The sequence below is a fragment of the Xenopus laevis genome, chromosome 9_10L (genome assembly GCF_017654675.1).
Source record: "Xenopus laevis strain J_2021 chromosome 9_10L, Xenopus_laevis_v10.1, whole genome shotgun sequence".
In the NCBI taxonomy this organism is placed as follows: domain Eukaryota; kingdom Metazoa; phylum Chordata; class Amphibia; order Anura; family Pipidae; genus Xenopus; species Xenopus laevis.
Genome location: NC_054387.1, coordinates 32,509,757 through 32,530,769, shown reverse-complemented (window position 1 = coordinate 32,530,769; position 21,013 = coordinate 32,509,757). Strand labels below are relative to the sequence as shown.

Here is a 21,013-nt window from a genome sequence, read left to right as displayed (position 1 = left end):
AGGCCCGGGCCTTTGTGGCCTCTCCACGAATCCGGACCTGAATCTAATAGGATTGTTTAACCACCTATATCAATTCATGTAGCTTAGCTACCATTAATTACAAGGAACCATTTTATTACTACAAAGAATTTTTTTAAAAAAAAGGAATTATTTGCTTAAATTTCACTCTAGTATAGATTTTTTTCCATAATTTGAAGCATTCTGGATAAATGGTTCCAGGAGAAGGGATCCCATATCGGTAATTGTTAATGTCCAGCTGAGTGCAGTATTGTGGGTAAAAAAGTAAAATATATAGGGAATAAAGTCTCCCCTCACGTTACCGAGGAGTTTCATGACCATGCCTGGGTGCAATCTTCAAATATGCGTATAAGTGTAATCCTTAAAAGAAGCACTCACAGGTCTTAAAGAAAAAAATAATGTCTTTTAATGTGGGCACAAAAAAAACTGACGTTTCAGCTGGAACACAGCTGGAGCCTTTTTTTTTTCCAGCCGAAGTGTCAGTTTTTTTATGCCCACATTAAAAAGACATTAATGGGTTATTTATAAACACTGGGCAAATCTGCCCATGGGGAGTAACCCATAGCAACCAATCAAATTGCTGCATTCATTGTTCTACTTGCAGCTGGCTTTAAAAAGTGACTGATTGGTGCTATAGGTAACAATTCTGCCCAGTGTTGATAAATGAGCCCCATTATTTTTTTCTTTAAGACCTGTGAATGCTGAATTGGGTGGGCATACAGGTTAAATACACTTTCAGTTGCTCTTACAAAAACAGAATGAATACAAACCAATTATGTCTTAAAACATATCTCCATACATAATTTTTTTTATACAGAATGCACCTGCACTATAGAGATTTAAAATAGTCTGAAAGCTGCAGTGATGGCACATTTTGTTATACAAAGTTATATTGTAGATACTGTAAACCACAGGAACCCATACTTATTATGTAAGAGAAGACATTTCTCTAGTTTACAACATCTGGAAGGAAATGGGCTGCATACTCCTACTGCAATATTCCAGCATTTTCATGCAATTACCATATATCACACACACACAGCCAGATCCATGCTGTGGGCCATGAAAACCTCTTGGAATGCAACTTCAAATTCATTACATTTTATCATAAAACGTCTTTGGGGGCGGGGGGTTCCTTGTGTAGCTTAAAGGGCATGTAAACCCAGCCATAACACCCCCCCCCCCCACAGCAACCCCTAGTTTTCTATAAAAGTTGCAGAAAAACGTAATTCTAGATGCAAGAAAATTCACCAATTCTACTGTTCAAAAACGTCAAAATAAATGCAAACGAACTGACAAATAAGAATGATGAATCCCAGCAGCATGTCAGACATCTTGCTCTTATCTTTAAAATAGAGAAAATTATGTCATTTTTGTTTCTTCATTATATAACACTGGAAGCAAACATGGAGATTAAGGAAAGAAGAAGAATCCAAGAAACTTTATTGTTATTGTCACTATACTTATTACAGTGTTTTGAAATGTCATTCTACCTAAGCTCCCTAAATGTGCAGAATAATTTAAAACAATATATAGTTAAAAGACAACTCAAATACAGAAATACAGAAATAGAGCACGGGTGAGAGGATGGTTGTTAATTCTCTACTTGGAGTACGGTAACGGCAGATTTACTCAAGGGTGAAAAGTCGTCAGCGGCAGCTTCACACACATTGCCACACTTCGCCAGGTGAAAATTCATGGAGACACTGCAAATTTACTGAAATGCAGAGTTTCGTCCTGGGCGGTGGACGCTGGCAACTCCAATTGCAGAAGCAAAGAACATGGAACCAGAATTACACATTTGGGATTCTCATTGGAGTATTTTTTTTTTTAATTCTAAAGGAGAGCTTAACCCTAAAGTAAAAAAACCCTACCCTACATAGACTCCCCTCCCTCATCCTCCCCGGGCAAATGCTCCTAATTCTTTACTCACCTCTCGGGAAGATTCTATCCAGAGGAGTTCACGGCAGCTATCTTCTGCTCTTCGGTAATCTTTGGGAAGTGCCGTATTGGCGCATGCACAGTTGGAGCAATTATCCATTTTACAACAACTGCTCATGTGCCAAAAGTCACGGAAATTGCTGAAGCGCCGCTCTCATTCGGAAGATGACGGGAGAGCCAGAAAATGGCTGCCGTAAACTCCGCTGGACAGAATCTGCACCAAGGGGTAAGTAATGAGTTAGGGGCATTTGCCAGGGGCAGCAGCTAGGCTGGGGGGGAGGGAGGGGGGGTCTATGCAGGGCAGGGGGTAAGGTTTTTTTACTTTATGGTTGAATTGTCCTTTAAAGCAGTCCCTGGCTGAGGCTATTTGGGAAAATGTTTTGGAAAAAGTATATTGTGCAATATTGCTTTAAAAATACAACCCTGCTGTTGCTGGACTACAGCTCCCAGCATGCCTCATCCTTCATTATATGTTACATAATTCTGGGATTTGTAGTCCAGCAACAACGGATTAAAGTTTTAGTTGAGCAGTGCAGAGCAGCAGGATTTATAACCCATTTAATGAAGGGCACCTACTTGCATGCTCATAGCCTGTCTTCATGCGCTTGTAAAGACGAAATCTCCACTCCCAAGACTTGAGTTGTTTCTCCTTGTCAGTGCTGTCACCTCCCAAGCCTTCATTCTGTATTTTTGCAGACAGCTCACTCATTCTTTGCTGGGCTTCTTCAACCAAAGTAGTCAGGTGCATGGATCTGCTTTCCATGCTGATAACTACAACAAAAAAAAAAGAAAAATATAAGTGGATAGCAGTTACATATCTAGATAGGTATAGAATGGTTTGGTCTTGCTGTTCCTGTTGTCTGCTCTGGTAACCAGGGCAGTTGAGAGATATCAGGTCACATCACCAAGGACCTCTTCCCCACATACACTCCTATCTATCAATCCTACTACTTAAGAGTAGTGATGGGCGAATTTCTTCGCCTGGTGCGAATTCGCAAATTTGCATGTTTTGCCGTGGGTGAATAAATTTGCATCAAAATCGGTTTCGCTAATTTTTCACTAGTTTCACGAATTTTGCGAGAAATTCGGGAAATGCGAGGCGAAATGGGCCAAATTCGCCCATCACTTCTTAAGAGATTGTATGTATGGATCTGGACCTCTTCATGCAGAGCCATTACTTTAATTTACTCAGAGAACTTATCAGAGTACTTGTTGGTATTTGCCATTACCGAACCACAGTTTTATACCCCTTGGATTTGCCTAGCCAAGCTTTAAGGGGTTATTTATCAAAGGTCGAATGTTAGAGTTCTTTATACCTATAATGAACTTGATTGAGCTCACAACTCATATTGTATCTTATTTATGAAGAAACTGGAATGGAAAAAACTTGATTCTGTGAAACCCGAAAACTCAAATTAAATACGTTTTCCAGGGCGAAAAACTCAAATGACAAAACCCTCCAAAATAAAAAACCTCTATAATCATGCAGGATATTACCATCTTCAAATGGTTCAAGGGACCTCTGCCATTGACTTCTACATGACCTCGACAGGTTTTAGTGCATTTTCAGATTCAAGTGATTTCCAGGGTAGGGGTATAATAAATCTAGAATACTTTGAGTGTTTTTTTTTTTTTGACCAAAAAAAAAAAAACACCTCGAAAACTTTTCGTGGAAAACACAACACGAACGTTAATAAATAAACCTCTTAGTGTACAGCCACAGCAGTTTTAAAATGCAATTTAGGTTTACCCAGTGATAGGAAATGAAAGAGAAAGCAAAGAGAGCTACTCATTTTTAAATGGCCCTCTAATTCCCTGATCCCTGCAGATATATAAAAGTAGGTATTCCACAGTTCAAGAAAGCCTCATTGGCTCATAAAATAACACATAGCCCTAAATCTCACCCTTAAATTAGGTGACATTTAGCAGTCACATAATGCAGATTTTTAATGTTTCTCGCAAGGTAGGTTTCAATTGGTTACACCCTGTCGGAATACATAATGGTACATTCCGTGCAGAGAAATTAGGGAGAGAGCAATTTTGAGTATAAGCTATAATTACTTTTAAAAGGCTGATTACAGAGCTGCCAAATAGTGTCGTGCCAGAAGAATGTGCAAACTAACTATAAAAAATATGTTTTGTGGTTTTAGAAGATTATGAACATGCATAAAAAATATTTGATTTAAAGCAATTTATATACACTTTGCTTCACATTGCTGTTCTTGACATGCAAAGTTGATGGCTGCTTTTGTTGTCATGACTCATTTTATAGATAATACTGAACAGGGCATAGATTTAATATACTTAATAAAGGTCATAAGAAAGCCCAAATCCATTTTTATTAAATATGGGGCACCATTTTCTATGGCATACTGTTGATACCAATTTGTTAAAGGAGGCCTAACACCTGTATTGCTTTAGCTAGTATAACTATTAGCTAGAGATTGAGGAGTTGATCTAAAATTGCATTCTAAAATGTATTCAAAGGATTCACCATATTTTGCCCATGTCACCAATGGACCACTAGCATTCTTATGTTTTGTTTTTATGTTATTATTTTGTAAATCAGGTGCAAGGGATATTTATTACATTTATCATTGTAGGCTATTAGGAGGTTAGGAAAGGTTCTGGAAAAAAATCTGGGGTGAAAAGCAGGGTCAGAATTAAGAAAGATGCAAGAAAAAAACTTTAGCCTAGAATACTAATTACCTTTATTATTTTAGGCTATTAGGCATTTTCTGGAAAAGAAAGGTTCTGGAAAAAATTGGGGTGAAACAAAGGGGCAGAATGAAGACAAGGGAAAGACAAAAGCTTTGAGAAAAATTCCAGGAGGCAGGGATATTCATTTGGTTTCATTAAACAAGGTCCTATTTCACAGGCCATGCTGATAATTAATGGGGACTGAAGCTTTAACAGGTGCTAACTAGTCCAATGTTTCAACTGAGGAGACAAAGCAATTTTTAGACTGCCCATATGAAGAACAATTGTAAAACTCAAAAATGTTCAATTATTTTATTCATTCCTTCCATGTGTACTGAATGAGAGGACAGTTGAATGATATGCTGTGTGGATGTCATCCATGGATTTAGCACCTTCCAAAAATAGTGGTTTTGGTGATCATTCATAGCTTTAATAAGATGGTATATTTTATTAAGCTCCCATCTGCTGTCATACTCTGCCTTGATACCCAACATATTATTTGTATACATAGCATGCCCCTTGTTTCAGGCAACAGGTCTTGGTGTGTTTCCAACTATAAGAGATCACTTAAAACTTCATGAATCAAGCTTCAGTTCTCTTTAGTCAAATGGAACTGCAATACTGGTCAACCAGTAGGTGCTATAATTCTGCATCTCAGGAAGAATGTTCAAGTTTTTTTCTTGTGGACAGAATTTGCTCATAACAATTCCCCCTATACCTACACTAGAAAATCTTCTTTCCTGCCTGTATTTACAGTATATACCCTCAACTACCCTGCTGCCAGGCCTTTCTCCTGATGACCTTGCTGCCAATGATCACCTTGCTCTTATGTTTCCCATCTAGTTAGCCACAAAAGAAATTCCAAGTAATAAGCACTTATTTGCTTACAAATGACACTAACCTTCTCTATAATATACACAATAAAATTACATTTCAATAATATACAAATACAGACAAAGTGCGGCAGGAACATTCAACTCTGAGACCCGCACTGCTAACCTAGTCCCAGATGTATTGGTCTTTTCTCAATCATTGGGAGTATTTAATATCAATATAAGAATTTCCAATACCCAGGGACACGCATGACAAGAAGGGATGTCCCTTTGGACCGGAAATTACGTCACTTTGGACCAAAAGTAACGTCACCCTGGTGCCGAATCCACACTGAAATAGCAAAAAATTACCACAACTACAGGGGAGGATAGGAGGGCTCAAGTTCACAGCTTTGTCTGGTACCCAGCCAGGTTACCCATGGACTGCCCGCAAGGCCAGGGAAGCAGGAATTGTTTGCCCGAAATCTGACCACTTTGCCGGTATTCCGCAGGTACCCGACCCAGTGCAGGACTCTAACCTGCACCCAAATATGCTCCTTCCAATATCAAAAATGTTGGGCACAGTAAAGCATCCATTCAGCCTGCTCTGATAATTAGTGCTCAGCTTGGCTCACTGGAGCCTGAACATGGCAGTAGTTCATGGTTCCATCAGCAGGTAGTGTCAATAGGCGCTTTCACCAAACAAATCACTTTCTAATGCCATTATTAATTGCAGCATTCCCAATCTGAAAACATTGGTCGCCAATGAATGTGCCTACTAGTGGATCATTGCTCCCACTCCACTGGAATTCTGGGGAAATTATGATGTGGGTAAAAAATAACACTTTGCTCCATGCACTGCATTTGTAAATGGATTCCAAATTCCTCCTACATTCTAATCCACTAAATGAAATTCAGTCTGTGCCTCCTCTAAATGGCTGCAGTAGGAGGCACATGACCCTCTCTTCTAGGGCAACATTAAGAAATGAACACATTGTGGATGATGAGTTTTGGTGCAAGACAAATTTTAAAGGCATTGCCTTGGCTGAGTGATTGTCTTATATTCTAATCTTTGCTCCTGATTTATTTTAAATTTATATTTTATTGGCTTTGACCTATTCCTGATTACTTACGTTTTTCCCTTGTCTGAGACTAAGCTGTCTGCCAGATCTATTTGGCATCTAATTTTTTAATTCTGTTCCACTTTCCCAGAATCCTCTCTTTAGTCCACACTTTCTGGTCCTGACGTATCTGTGTTGCAACATATGTAAAGTATATCAGGTAGAGTTTAAGGTTCATTTACAAATTGCTAGGTGCAAGTACAGGAGTGAAGCAAAATTCCTACCCTTGCACATGACTGCTTCTGTGTGGCACTGTCAGGCATCATAAGTCAGGTAAGTGCAGAACTCCCCCAAGTGATTTGTGTCCCCTGGCTGAATGATTAGCATTGTACAAATTAAGGGCCAGGTAACACCTTCCTAACCTATATACTGTATGCAAGTACAGGCAACACCAACAAAAAAAAGAAGGGTATCTCAGGCTGCTAATGGCATTGGGACAAGGTGCAAAAAATGTGTTTGAGTATTTCATGGTGGTCCAGATGTGGTGATTCCAGGGAAAATTACTTAACTTCTCAGTTTTCTCCTTTACATTATTTTTGAAGAATCTGGATTTATCTTTCTGATGGGAAAAATAAATGCCAAACCTAATGTAATGTTTATATTTGTCCATAGAAAATGTTTGGCCTAGTCCATAATACAACTCTGTTGTTAGAAGTCACTTATCAAACACTAAGCAAAAATTGCAAATAAGAACATTGCAGTTGCTTTGAGTTTTGTTCAATTTTCAAGGACACTCGAGTGAAAAGGTTGAAAATGACTTTTCACAGCAGAGATTATATTCAGAAAACATTCTGAAGTCCTTTGCACTCTAAGCTCTTGTTGAAATCTGTATTGGTCAGGATTTTCCTTTGAAATAACATCCAGATAACCAATGGAACGGCTGCAGATTACTAATGCTGGAAGCATGGAACATGTTTAATTTCCTAAATACTTCAGTATGATTTTCTTTAGCAGATGTACTTCAAATTAATGATTTCAGCATTCTTTTTCAGATGCAGCAAGATGGCTGAAGTTTCGAAAAAAAAATACAAAGTATGTCAAGTTGGCAAGAGGGCAACCTGACTTGCTAAAACTCCAATTATATTAAATATGTTTAAATAGTAGAGGGAGAGAAACCAAAGATCCAACTAGCAGCAATCAGTTCAGTAAATTGACAACCTTGAGGATTTTTCTCAGTTCAATTTAAATTTGCTATGGTGGTGTATGGGGCACTGGAACCTGCAAGCACAGCCTCAATTCATTTTTAATACTTATTAATACATTATGATATATTAAAACACCATGAATACAAGACCTGCATGGTGGCCACCCCAGGCTTCCCATAAAAACAGTCTGACCATGATCTCATTAAAGGAAGTTATAATTCTTTTAATAATGAATATACTGTAGTGTGACTGTTGGGATGTGTGGCATATGTTATAAATCAAGGTGAAGGGATGTGGCAGCTAAATGTACATAGATCATCCTCGGGGTCCCAGCGCGTTCCCGTTGCTGCCCCACTCATATTCCCAATACCTCTGTTACACCATAGCAGACACTGTTCTTGGTGGTAATATGAATATGTGTAGGAGGGGGGGGGGAAGCAGGATACTTTGTTTTACCTGGATCCCAGAAAGCTGCCACATAAACTCCTTTGCATCAAGGATATTGCAGACCCAGTATACCCAGAACCAGCAAATACTATTGAAGCCTTAATCATTGAATTAACTGAGTGCTAGATACCTGGGAAAAAACAAGGTTATCTTAAAGATACCAATATATTCCGCACGCCATATTCCAAACAATTATAGAGAAAGACACTGAACTTCTGATCTAATGTGAACAATTACCCCATCCATAATCCAGTTTAGAATGGGCTGGTGCTCTGTTGGATATTTAACACTTAAATATATTAAATGTTATCTGCTCAATACAAGGCCTGGAATTTTAATTCAGTCTTTCTGTCCCTGGCTCATATTTTAGATTGGGCCCAAACTAACTTTTGTGTAGGTAGCAGAAATCATCTTTCAATATCTACTTTAGCACCATTTTGTGCTATACAAATAAATGATAATGATAAACTTGATTGGGCTTCTACAATACGGGGGAAAGCAGTTGTATTGACAAGAAAGTTGGAGCAAAAGAACACAAGTAATTGACAATAGTGAGGGGCGAATCTGGAAATGTATTCGGCTGGCGGAGAAATGGAGAAATTTGCCATGAATCCATGCCTGGCAAACGTATTCGCCGATCACTAATTGTCGATCCACATTATGCACAAAGGAGGCTCTTCTAATTACATGGTTGCAAGTAGAGAGCACCTTGCCTTATGCTTATATTGTGAAAGGTCTAGGGTTGGGCAAAAACGTCAGTCTGTAGCTCTTGAAATAAAAACATTTTTTATTTTTTTAAGTCCTTTGAGTGCAGATCCTTTTGGAGGTATACATATAACAAAACAAAAGGAATGTACCATTATGTATTCCGACAGGGTGTAACCAATTGAAACCTACCTTGCGAGAAACATTAAAAATCTGCATTATGTGACTGCTAAATGTCACACACCCATGCACCCAACTGGTTTTAATTGCAACATATTGAGCTGCATTCTTTGATTTTGTATATTTTATAGGGGAAAGTGGCTTTCCCTTTAATGCTTGCTGTCCCAACCTCCGGCCCTCTAAATACAGTCTTGCAGTTAAGAAGGTATTCAAAAAAGCTCATAAAGCTGAATGGTTTCTTTGGAAGAGGTCATACCAAAAAAAGAGCAGGTATGGTATTTCTGCCCCCAAAGAAAATATTATATATATGCACTCCTACAGTGACATCAGATACATGCTGCATTCCCTTTAGTATAGTATTAATATTGGAGTGCAAGACAAAGGGCATAGACCTGTAAAGTATAAAGGACCTGGACCTGTAAAAGATAAAGAGCCTGTGTGTAAATATTCTATATCCATATATGTTGCTCATAGCAGTCAAGCAGCAATGCGATCTCAACATTCACAATCAAGTTAGAAAAGAAAAACAAATATCTGACTGGTTGTTTTGGGCGATACTTTTCTTCACTGTTTTGCACAGCGTGATAAATATGCCCCTAAATGTAAGCACCTGCATTCAGTGCTAAGCCTATTAGAAGGACTAGACAGTAGCCATTGTTTTAAAGCAAAGTATTAGAGAAAAGTGATCAGTGCCCCATAACCACTTGCAGTTATATGCTTTGCCAAAAGCAGTCTCTCTAAAAATCAAAACAGGCAGGCAAATAATTAAGTGGAAAAAGTTTGTGGTGAATACAAATCACGTCAGCATACTACTACTACTACTACTACTGCAAATACAGTATATTCTTGCTGGGTGGTCTGTAACAAGGAGCAATGCTCTAAATCCTGAAATAATTCTAACACTGTATGGACTAGTTTGAGGCAATGAAGGGTCTCCTGCTAAATACACCCGAGTGTGAACAACAAAGAGAAAAGCCTTGGGATGCATTTTGCAATATCAATGAAACAATAAACCTTTCTCTGTTCAATTTTGTCTGTCTGCATTAATTGCAGGAAATACATTCTAATTTATGATTACCTTACCGCCCCCCTTCAGACTATATTTATTTACAGATGAGGTAAATGAAAAATGTGTTTAGTCTTTATTTTTTACTGCTGTTTAGAACACTTGTGGCTGTGTTTTTGGTCACATTTGTCATGGTTAATGAATGTTGCCTCAGCAGTCAATCATAGATTCTAAATAGTGTCACACTTCTCCAGAGAGAGAGAGGGGGGGGAAGAAACCCCTAAGTTGTGAACCTTTACAGAAAAATAAACAAATAAATAGAAAAATAAAAAGAACCCATTTAGAAAATAGTTCTACTGGGCAAGATCCCCAGAGGCAGGTAAAAGAGAGCAAGAAAAAGAGATAATGTAAGTGCTGTGGACCCAATTTTCACAGTTGGTGTATCAAACTAAATTCTCCATTGGAAAAGTCGCTAATAGCTGCCTGAAGGTGCAGTTTCCTGCAGTTCTCAGATTGACATATGTCTTAAATGTTGTTCGTTTAACTAACTTCAAATTAATAGCACCATTGGTGGAGTCGGCCTCCTCCAGCCCCACAAAACGTCTCATTATATCCTAATTGAAAAGGAGCTAACCTTTAGCAACTGGTGAAATTGTGTCTGCACTGGTATAATTTTAGATGCAGGGAAATCCAGTAAGATAGTGGAACGGGGCAAACCAACTTATTGTTGCCCCCCGTCTCTTGAAAACAATAAATTGCTGTGCGGCATAAACTGTTGCATTTAATAATCCAAGTGAAGCGTTTCATCCTCTTCATGGACAAAGAAGCTACTGTTGAAATGAATGAGGTAGGGGTGAAAAAAGTTGGATATTGTGTAAGAGACTACAAATTAGCTCAATAAAAAGAATTATGCATCTAGGCTTCAGTACAATATTCCTCGATTCTTTGAATTAATTTGGATCATCCGATTAGACTGTCCGGTTGTCTACAAACCCATCATTTCAAGGACGCCAACATGGAAAGACTGGTTACTCTGAATCCAACTTGACTCAATTTATAGTATTATTAATCGAGGGGGAAAATTATACCAATTCTGGTTGATTTAAGGAACAGGGAAAATCAGCTTTGCATACACGCCTATCACCATCTGCTGAACAGAACCTCATTTCGAGCTTTTTGGTTGAGTTACAAGGAATGGATTATGGACCAATTCCATTAAAGTGTGTGGGAAAGTTATTAAGACAATGGGAAATACATGTATGGCAACAGCTATCCAGAAACCATTATTCTGAAAGCTTTGAATTAAAGGAAGGTGACCTCCCATAGACTCCGTTTTAAGTACCTTGTCCTTGACCCCAACTAAGATATAATTAATGCTTATTGGAGGCCAAAAAATCCTATTTTGATTAATGTTTAAGTGATTTCATATTATACTTAAGCTATGGAGAAAGATCCCTTATCCAAAAAAAAACAGAGGTCCAGAGCATTTTAGATCAGAGGTCCCATGCCTGTACTGCCTTGGGCAGTGGTTTACATAGTATTCTGAAAAGTCCCGTTAGGTGAAACATTTGATCAAGACTCCCCTTAGTGAACACATACATGGTCGGACTAGACCGGCTGTCCATTAAAAAAAAGATCTTCTGCCACTACACAGCAGGGGGGCAGGAGTTCAGAAGTTGGGAGAGGGCCCCAAGTGACTGCCAGTAGGGCCCTTAATATCGCAGCCCCAGCGGGCCCCCAATGCTCCAGTCCAACCCTGAACACATATCTATAAAACCATTACACTATCAGCCATAGTTTTCTCATATCTTATCCTTACTGATCTCAAAGTTGAGCCTCCATGAGTATATAGAACAAATACAGTCAAACCCTGTGAGCCCTATCTATGTTTCTGAGATTGTATTTATTTTTACAGCCCCTTCATGTTCTAATACATTTCAGTGGGAGTATTTCCCCGGATTGTAAGCAAGTTCCATCATCATTTTGCCCCATTTCCTTAAATACCTCTATTTATTCCCCGTCAGTATTTTCCTGCACAAAATGTGTATAAGGAGAATAAACTTTGTGAATATCTTTTAAGCAACAGTCCTTGCCTTCATAAATAAACCCACAGAGTTTTATTAGTAAATGTCCTAAGATATCATTTAACAGAACAGTAAGTTTTAGTGTGTCATTATTAATGTCCTTTTGATTGCAGTCAGAAATAGCAACAAGAGCATTCAGAATGTATGAGCTTTGGCCTGTTGTACCGCAGAATCACTTCTGTCTTTATCTGCACTCTTGAATTAAGGCTTCCATTGAATCATTAGTACCCAGCATTATACCAGAAACCGGGCTGTGACTGCTTCACATCTTTTTCTTATTTCCAATGGAAATTAAGCTCCGTGCCTGTCAAGGGTGACTATAATTGATGGTAAACCGATTCCTAGAATAACAGATTGCCATTTGAGTGGCATTGTGGCAGCTATGAAAGGTACCTTAGACTCAGAGCAGAAATGTATCAAATCTCCGTGTTTGTAAAAAAAAAAAAAAAAAAAAAAAAGGAGTCACATGTTGGGTCATTAATAAAACAACACTCCGCTGATCACTTGTAAAAGTCAAGATCTCGGGCTGCTTTCACCGATTGCTGATTTATCCCCTAAAAAAACAAATTGGCCTCTGTATTAATTAGTCGGTGGATATATTTTAATTTGGAAATCTGTCCCCAACCTGCCCAATATTTTCTTTCAACACCAAACAGGAAATGAAAGGCTCAATATTGCCTTTGTTCTTAACTTTAAATGCTTTAACGTCAGGGTTTAAAACCAATTTTGGAGTCGGGCTGCTTTTTGTTTCTTTGGCTTAACTGTTCTGTGTTTTCAAGGTAAAGGTTAAGCATTACCCAAAACAGAATATAATTTTCTGAAATGCGAGTACGCTATTACTATTGAAAGCTTCAAGAAATATTTCTGTATCGCCCAAACCTTTGGAACCTCTTAATGTGAAACTTCACAACATGTTCAAGATAATCCAATGATCTTTATCTACTAATCTGGTACGTCAGTCCATAAGTTTTTGCATCAGTTTGCGGGATATCTGTTCTGCTTTGGTCTTCTAAATGAATTGTATCCAATTAAAGTGTTGCTAGTAGCCAGTGCAATGATTAAATGAAATAAATGATTTATTATTATCCAAGGGGCATTTTGTTTCATTGCAGAATCTCTGAAATTAAAAACAATTTTGCAGCAAGTGGTAATTAAACAATCATTTTCAAATGAAAAGTGACTATTCTTCCATTTCAGATTTATTATTTATCATGTACATAGTATGTTGCCTTCTTCAAAGCAGCAGGTATTGAAGAAATGATGGAGTTTATTAGAGTGTAAATTTTGATTTTGAAATAAAAACTGGGTAAATAGATAGGCTGTGTAAATTAAAGAATATTTCTAATATATTTAGTTAGCCAAAAAAATGTAATGTATAAAGGCTGGAGTAACTGGATGTCTAACATAATAGCCAGAACACTACTTCCTGCTTTTCAGCTCTCTAACTCTGAGTTAGTCAATGACTTGAAGGGGGATCACATGGGACATATCTGTTCAGTGAGTTTGCAATTAATCCTCAGCGTTCAGCTCAGATTCAGACAACCGTTATGACCCATGTGCCCCCCCTTAAGTCACTGATAGGTTACTGGCTGGTAACCAATCAGTGGAAACCAAGAGAGCTGAAAAGCAAGAAGTAGTGTTCTGGCTATTATGTTACACATCCAGTCACTCCAGCTTTATACATTACATTTTTGGCTAACTAACTATATAACAAACATTTTTTATTTGCATATATAATCTACTTACCCAGTTTTTGTTTTTATGATGAACAATTCATTTAAAGGAGAACTAAACCCTAAAAATGAATATGGCTTAAAATGACAAATTTTATATAATAACCTTAAAGTTTCAGCTTCTCAATAGCAGGTCTCAGTGGGCTCTTGAGAAGCTAAGCGTAGGGGTCATTGCAAATTATCAAGCAGAAAATTAGGTTGGACTGTAAATACACAGTGATGCTACATGGCAAATTATTAAATTCTGATGTTAGTTGCACTGGTTTCTGTGCTGCCATGTAATTATCTGTATTAATTACTAATCGGCCTTAGATTATGTCATTTATAGTCTATGTGTACTGTATATTGTGAGTTGCTTCCTAAGCTCAGTAAGTGTCAGCAGCACTGAGCATGTGCAGTAAATGAGCAGAAAAGAAGATGGGGAGCTACTGGGGCATCTTTGGAGACACAGATCTTTACTGCTAAAGGGCCGTGGTTGCCTTGGGCTGGTACAAAAGTCTAAAACATAATGCACAACATTTATAGCCTACTTCTTCAGTTAAGCTTTAGTTCTATTTTAAAGGTGTTGAATATTTCTTAAGCAACTCGCCTTTTAAATTAACCTTTTAAGCAACTAGGCCCTTAAAGTAACATATTATATACAGAGATCTATAGTATAGTCACATTACAAAACAAAAAGTAGTATAACTGGGACTCAAATGGGAAGTTAAAGCAGTCGAGGATCTTATAGAAATCAATAGGAGCTGCTCTGATCCTATTAGACATTTGTTTTAGTTTTTTGATGTTTTCATATATTTTAGCCCATTGTTCAGCATTTTATTAATTTAATTTGTACTTTTTATATTTAGATATTTTAATACATTACAAGGCATTCATGATTTTAGCTGTCCCCCAAATGTAAATGGAACATTTTCTAATTGGACTAATGTTGTTAGTGGAGTACCGCACGGCTCTGTACTACGTCCCTTGCTTTTCAACTTGTTTATTAATGACCTGGAGGTGGGCATTGAAAGTACTGTTTCTATTTTTGCAGATGATACTAAATTGTGCAGAACTATAGGTTCCATGCAGGATGCTGCCACTTTGCAGAGTGATTTGTCTAAACTGGAAAACTGGGCAGCAAACTGGAAAATGAGGTTCAATGTTGATAAATGCAAGGTTATGCACTTTGGCAAAAATAATATAAATGCAAGTTATACACTAAATGGCAGTGTGTTGGGAGTTTCCTTAAATGAGAAGGATCTAGGGGTTTTTGTAGATAACAAGTTGTCTAATTCTGGGCAGTGTCATTCTGTGGCTACTAAAGTCTTGCATAAAAAAGGACATTAACACAAGGGATGAAAACATAATTATGCCTCTGTATAGGTCCCTGGTGAGACCTCATCTGGAGTATGCAGTGCAGTTTTCTACTCCAGTCCTTAAGAGGGATATAAATGAGCTGGAGAGAGTGCAGAGACTAAGTGCAACTGAACTGGTTAGAGGGATGGAAGACTTAAATTGTGAGGGTAGACTGTCAAGGTTGGGGTGTTTTCTCTGGAAAAAAGGCGCTTGCGAGGGGACATGATTACACTTTACAAGTACATTAGAGGACATTATAGACAAATAGCAGGGGACCTTTTTACTCATAAAGTGAATCACCGCACCAGAGGCCACCCCTTCAGACTAGAAGAAAAGAACTTTCATTTGAAGCAATGTAGGGGGTTCTTCATGCACTCTGTTGTTTTTCTTTTGTCTCCACCATATTGATTTTGATCGTTCACACTGTTAAATGTGCACTGTATTATCCCTGAGTGATTCACAATAAATCCTTTTCCAAGTTGCTGTGCTGAGTTTTTTCCCTGTGTGATCATCATAAAAACCACCTTTGCCAACACTTCACAGTCAGGACAGTGAAGTTGTGGAATGCACTTCCAGGTGATTCATCCAATCCTTTCAGAATGCCTTGGATGATTTTTTTGGACAGACATAATATCAAAGGCTATTGTGATACTAAACTCTATAGTTAGTATAGGTATGGGTATATAGAATTTGTGTGAAAGTAGGGAGGGGTGTGTGTATGGATGCTGGGTTTTCATTTGGAGGGGTTGGACTTGATGGACTTTGTCTTTATTCAACCCGATTTAACTATGTACTATGTAAAAGCAACTTAATTCTCTATACATTTAGTCAAAAACTAACCTTTATCACCTTTGGCTTCTATAGGTTGATGGTTTTTTTTCTCAATGAAAACCTCTGGCTATCACTGTAGCTTTCATTTGTAATTTAACAACAGATGGAGGATTGGAGACCCAGCCAAGTGCCATTAAACTCATTTAAAAGAAAAAGGATGCTGTGATCATGATCTTAAAACAAATGATTAGCTCTGATTCATTCACATCCCCAGATGTTTACAGGTTTGTGTTGTTCTTCACGTCTCAAACGATTATGTTACTGGCTCACGGAGATGTTGTTTGCGTTCCAAAAGGAAGACTCATAGAAAGGCTTCACCACAATAAACAGGTTAAACGTAATGATAGCAGAAGTGCTCTGATTGTACAAACAAACTTTAAGCATTGCAAGCACCCCCACTGAATGGGGTAAATACCATGTGATTAACTTCAACACTGGCCTAACATTACACGTTCAACCTGTTGCCATGATGGACGGCCCAAAAGCCAAGTTTATGCATTGAAAGCAGGAAAGCTGGCGCCTTCAGAGCAATAATACCTTTTTGTTGTGATGATTTTATAATTTATGCATCAAACGTTAGTTGCAGTTAGTTACCTCATATGCCAGCATTTATTTTCTTCTTAACACAGTCCACTAGCATTACATCTACAATTAGCTCAAATTCTGTGATGATTTTAGACATTCTAGCAAACATCTTTGTGTGCTCCAACCATATTGCATACTAGGAGACATATGAGGTTATGTAATGAAAGTTGGTTTCAGGTCTACCAACCAATCAGTAAGTATAGTTTATTAGTCACCAAAGTAAAAGCCGACATCTTAATGGTTGAACTTGCTATGAGTTACTTCATCCAGGCAGTAACCCATAGCAACCATAAGTCACTTATGGGAGTAAGGGACTTTTCTAAGGTCTGCAAATGTGAACACTGGAACTGAAACCAAGATCTCCAGTCTAGCAACAACTGCTGTTGCCGTACAGTAAGCTGTATTTATTAATGAGCCCACCAAATTTGTATAGTATGGGCTTGTCTATCTTCCCCTCAGTCTCAATGGCATGGTATCACATCTCCAGCCAAACAGGCCAGATTTTTGCTTAATGAACTTGCATTGTAAACCTTTTGACACCCTTTTCAATTACACTTTTATGATTATATAATCCTTGATGTACATAGATATCACATTTAATACTTAGCTATAGATTTGTACAGAATGTTTAACATATAAAGCTTTTTTTTCCATATTTTGGTCGAATCAAACTGATCAGAACATTGGCACAGGCCTAGTGGAACCCCTCCATCAAGGACCACATCAAAAAGTCTAATGCAGTCCTCAACTGAAGGGATTTTAGACCACATATTATTAATGTACATACACTACCATATTCTTTTAGGCATCCAAGGGCCTAGTAGTGAGGGAGGCGTCTTAAGGGGGGCAACCCCTGCCTATATAGAAAACTAATTAAAAGAAAAAGTTTACCCCAGCCTGCCAATAGACTCTTGGCAACATCCAGAGACAAAACAGAGGAAGAGTTTAAACCCTTTCTTCTGCAATTAGTGCAATCACTAGACAAGGGATGGTGATGGGTTAAGGTCCAATGCTTAGGACAGCGCTGACCTAAATACAGCACTATGTACATAGTTATTTCCTATTAGCCTATGTATACTGCAATCCCCATAATATGCAAACCACTGTGTGTAAATTTGGCAGGCACGAATTGGCACTGAATTTCCGTGTTTTGCCGCCATGAAACTGTGGCGAAAATTCGCCGGCAAAAAATTTGATGCATCAAAATTTAGACGCACGTCAGAATATTCGCGTCCATAAAAATTGTCGTGCATCAAAATTATTCAGACGCCAATTGACTAATGCATTTGGACAAAATTGTCGCGGGCGTTAAAATTGACGAAGCGAAACAGGACAAATTTGCCCATAACTAGTTGGGATGGCTTGATAATGCATTTTATTAATAATACAGGATTGGATTTTTTCAAGAATTTAAAGGGATACTGTGATGGGAAAAAATTTTTTTTTCAAAATGAATCAGTTAATAGTGCTGCTCCAGCAGAATTCTGCACTGAAATCCATTTCTCAAAAGAGCAAACAGGTTTTTTTAAATTCAATTTTGAAATCTGACATGGGGCTAGACATTTTGTCAATTTCCCAGCTGCCCCAAGTCATGTGACTTGTGCTCTGATAAACTTCAATCACTATATATACTACCCTGCTGCGAGAATCAATTATTTCAAAGTAGGGTTTATCTGCAGGTTAGAGTTCATTGAAGAACGTATACTATCAATCTCAATTAAGGTATAGTCAGCTGGGCCAGACACACAGCCTTAAAAGCCCTGTCGACTAAAAGCTAACCAGTTCAGATAGTGTTAACGAGAGTCACTGGCTAAAACATAACTTTTAATAAATATATTAAAACCATAATGCACACCACCAAAAAACTAAATCAAAACAACAAGGCTCCCTTGTGACAGTAAGGAAGTCTGGGAGAAGTGTCCCTAAAACCATATTAAAAACCAGGCTATAGGTAGAACGGTGTATAGCACAATTGTAACTGTCTTAATTGACAGCGTGCTACTTGCAAGCAGTCAAAGTAATGGATGCCAGTCGCAATCCCAGAACCCTCCCTTTCAAAAAGTTCCCCAAGCCAATAATTCCTACCTAGCTACGTGGGGAGCAAGTGGGAGCTAATCGCCCACCGTCCACCTATGCCACAAGCCCAGGTGGACGGTGGGCGATTAGCTCCCACTTGCTCCCCACGTAGCTAGGTAGGAATTATTGGCTTGGGGAACTTTTTGAAAGGGAGGGTTCTGGGATTGCGACTGGCATCCATTACTTTGACTGCTTGCAAGTAGCACGCTGTCAATTAAGACAGTTACAATTGTGCTATACACCGTTCTACCTATAGCCTGGTTTTTAATATGGTTTTAGGGACACTTCTCCCAGACTTCCTTACTGTCACAAGGGAGCCTTGTTGTTTTGATTTAGTTTTTTGGTGGTGTGCATTATGGTTTTAATATATTTATTAAAAGTTATGTTTTAGCCAGTGACTCTCGTTAACACTATCTGAACTGGTTAGCTTTTAGTCGACAGGGCTTTTAAGGCTGTGTGTCTGGCCCAGCTGACTATACCTTAATTGAGATTGAAACTTCAATCACTCTTTACTGCAAGTTGAAGTAATATCAACCCCCCCCCCCCCCAGCAGCCTAACAACAGAACAATGGGAAGGTAACCAGATAGCAGCTCCCTAACACAAGATAACAGCTGCCTGGCAGATCTAAAAACAACACTCAATAGTAAAAACCCATGTCCCACTGAGACACATTCAGTTACATTGAGAAGCAGCCTGCTAGAAAGCATTTCTCTCCTAAAGTGCAGGCACAAGTCACATGACCAGGGGCAGCTGGGAAATTGACAAAATGTTTAGCCCCATGTCAGATTTCAAAATTTAATATAAGAAAATCTGTTTGCTCTTTTGAGAAATGGATTTCAGTGCAGAATTCTGCTGGAGTAGCACTATTAACTGGTGTGTTTTGAAAAAAACATGTTTTCCGATGACAGGATCCCTTTAAAGGAAAGTCTGTAGTGGTGGCAGGGCTGTAAATTTGCACATTTGTAAATGTAATCAGGTATAGAATGTTTCTTACTGCCCCAGGCAGCAGGCTGGGAATTGTAGTCTTTAAACAGCCACATAAGCACATACCAGCTTTTCCTTTACAAAATTGACGGTTTTAGGAAAGCATGCAGAGGTTTCAAACTCTTGCGATCTTCCAAAAAAAAGAAATAATGTGTCGTACTTAATGCACCTAGCCAAAATAACTCAACGCAAGCTGGAATCAGGAAATGAAGTAAACTGGTCCTTGCTACATTTATTAACTGAGGATTTAACAGACGTGTTAGGAATTTTGCGCTTCAAAGCACAAATCAGTGTCTTCTCCTCCCCAACAAATTAATAGATGCAGAATAATGAAAAACATGTGGGGAGTCCTCTAAACACATGCCTAATAGTTAGACTTGTTTTTTAGCCACTAAACTAATAAATTAGCTACGCTGTGTGGAAATGTATCATTACCAGTAAGCTGGCCTCTAATGGGACAAGCCAAAGTCAATAATGTTTATATGATAAATTGTTACAACTGGCAAGCGGCTTTAGAGGCAAATGGTTCGTTAATTATAATAGCGTAAAGTTCCAGAAATGCAAGCATAGGGTTGCACTTGTAGTCTTTCCCACTTATAAGGGAACACAAACACTTAGCAATCTGAATTATTCTGGGGTTTGTTTGTAGGCTCTATGCATTGAGTATATTATGTTTAAATTTAAAATTAGCACTTTGATAGCAATGGGAAGGGAAAGGTAAAATCCCCCTGGCAGCGATTCTAGTCACTTACCTGCTATCCCAGGCTGTTGCTCCTAAGCTGAACCAGACCAGGGTACTTTTTACTGAGCTTTGTGCTGCCGAGGTATCGCCTGCTGGTTTTGGGCACAGTATAGACGTTTTCCTGAGATTTCTGTACTATGCATTCACTCTCATAGAACTGAGGCAGATGACAACTGGGAGAACCAAAAAAGATGGTGGTGTGGTACTCAGCAAAGAGTATCCTTGGCTAGGGTAGTAGATATGTGACTTAAATCACTGGGGGCAGTGCTGGGCCAAGAGGTGCTTTCAGCCAAGCCAAGCAGGGCAGGATTTACATAGTGGGCTCCCCTAGCCCCACTGCCTTTCTTCACCCCTGCCCCCTACCCTTCATTCATTCATTCACATGCAGGCCGAAAGCACTGGGAATTAGCACATGGGAAACTTAATAAACCATGTATCTCATGAGAAGTCCTAGAGCTTTCGAGCCAATGTCGATGTGTTCGTTTGGAATGCCGCCCCCTATAATCTTGCTAAAGCTAAAGAGTAAGCCAAGGTGGACAGGAGTGGAGTATATTTTGGGGAAGG

The 21,013-nt window shown here is 38.6% G+C and overlaps 1 protein-coding gene across 2 annotated transcripts in view; it reads right to left on the bottom strand.

The window, feature by feature from the left end:
* LOC108701012 (ankyrin repeat and fibronectin type-III domain-containing protein 1) overlaps positions 1 to 21,013 on the bottom strand; it is a 412,491-nt gene that overhangs the window by 144,784 nt on the left and 246,694 nt on the right. For both annotated transcript variants that reach the window (XM_018235128.2, XM_041576478.1), the window contains exon 7: positions 2,536 to 2,730. In XM_018235128.2, coding sequence (XP_018090617.1) covers positions 2,536 to 2,730 — 195 coding nt within the window. The remainder of the gene's footprint in view (positions 1 to 2,535; positions 2,731 to 21,013) is intronic.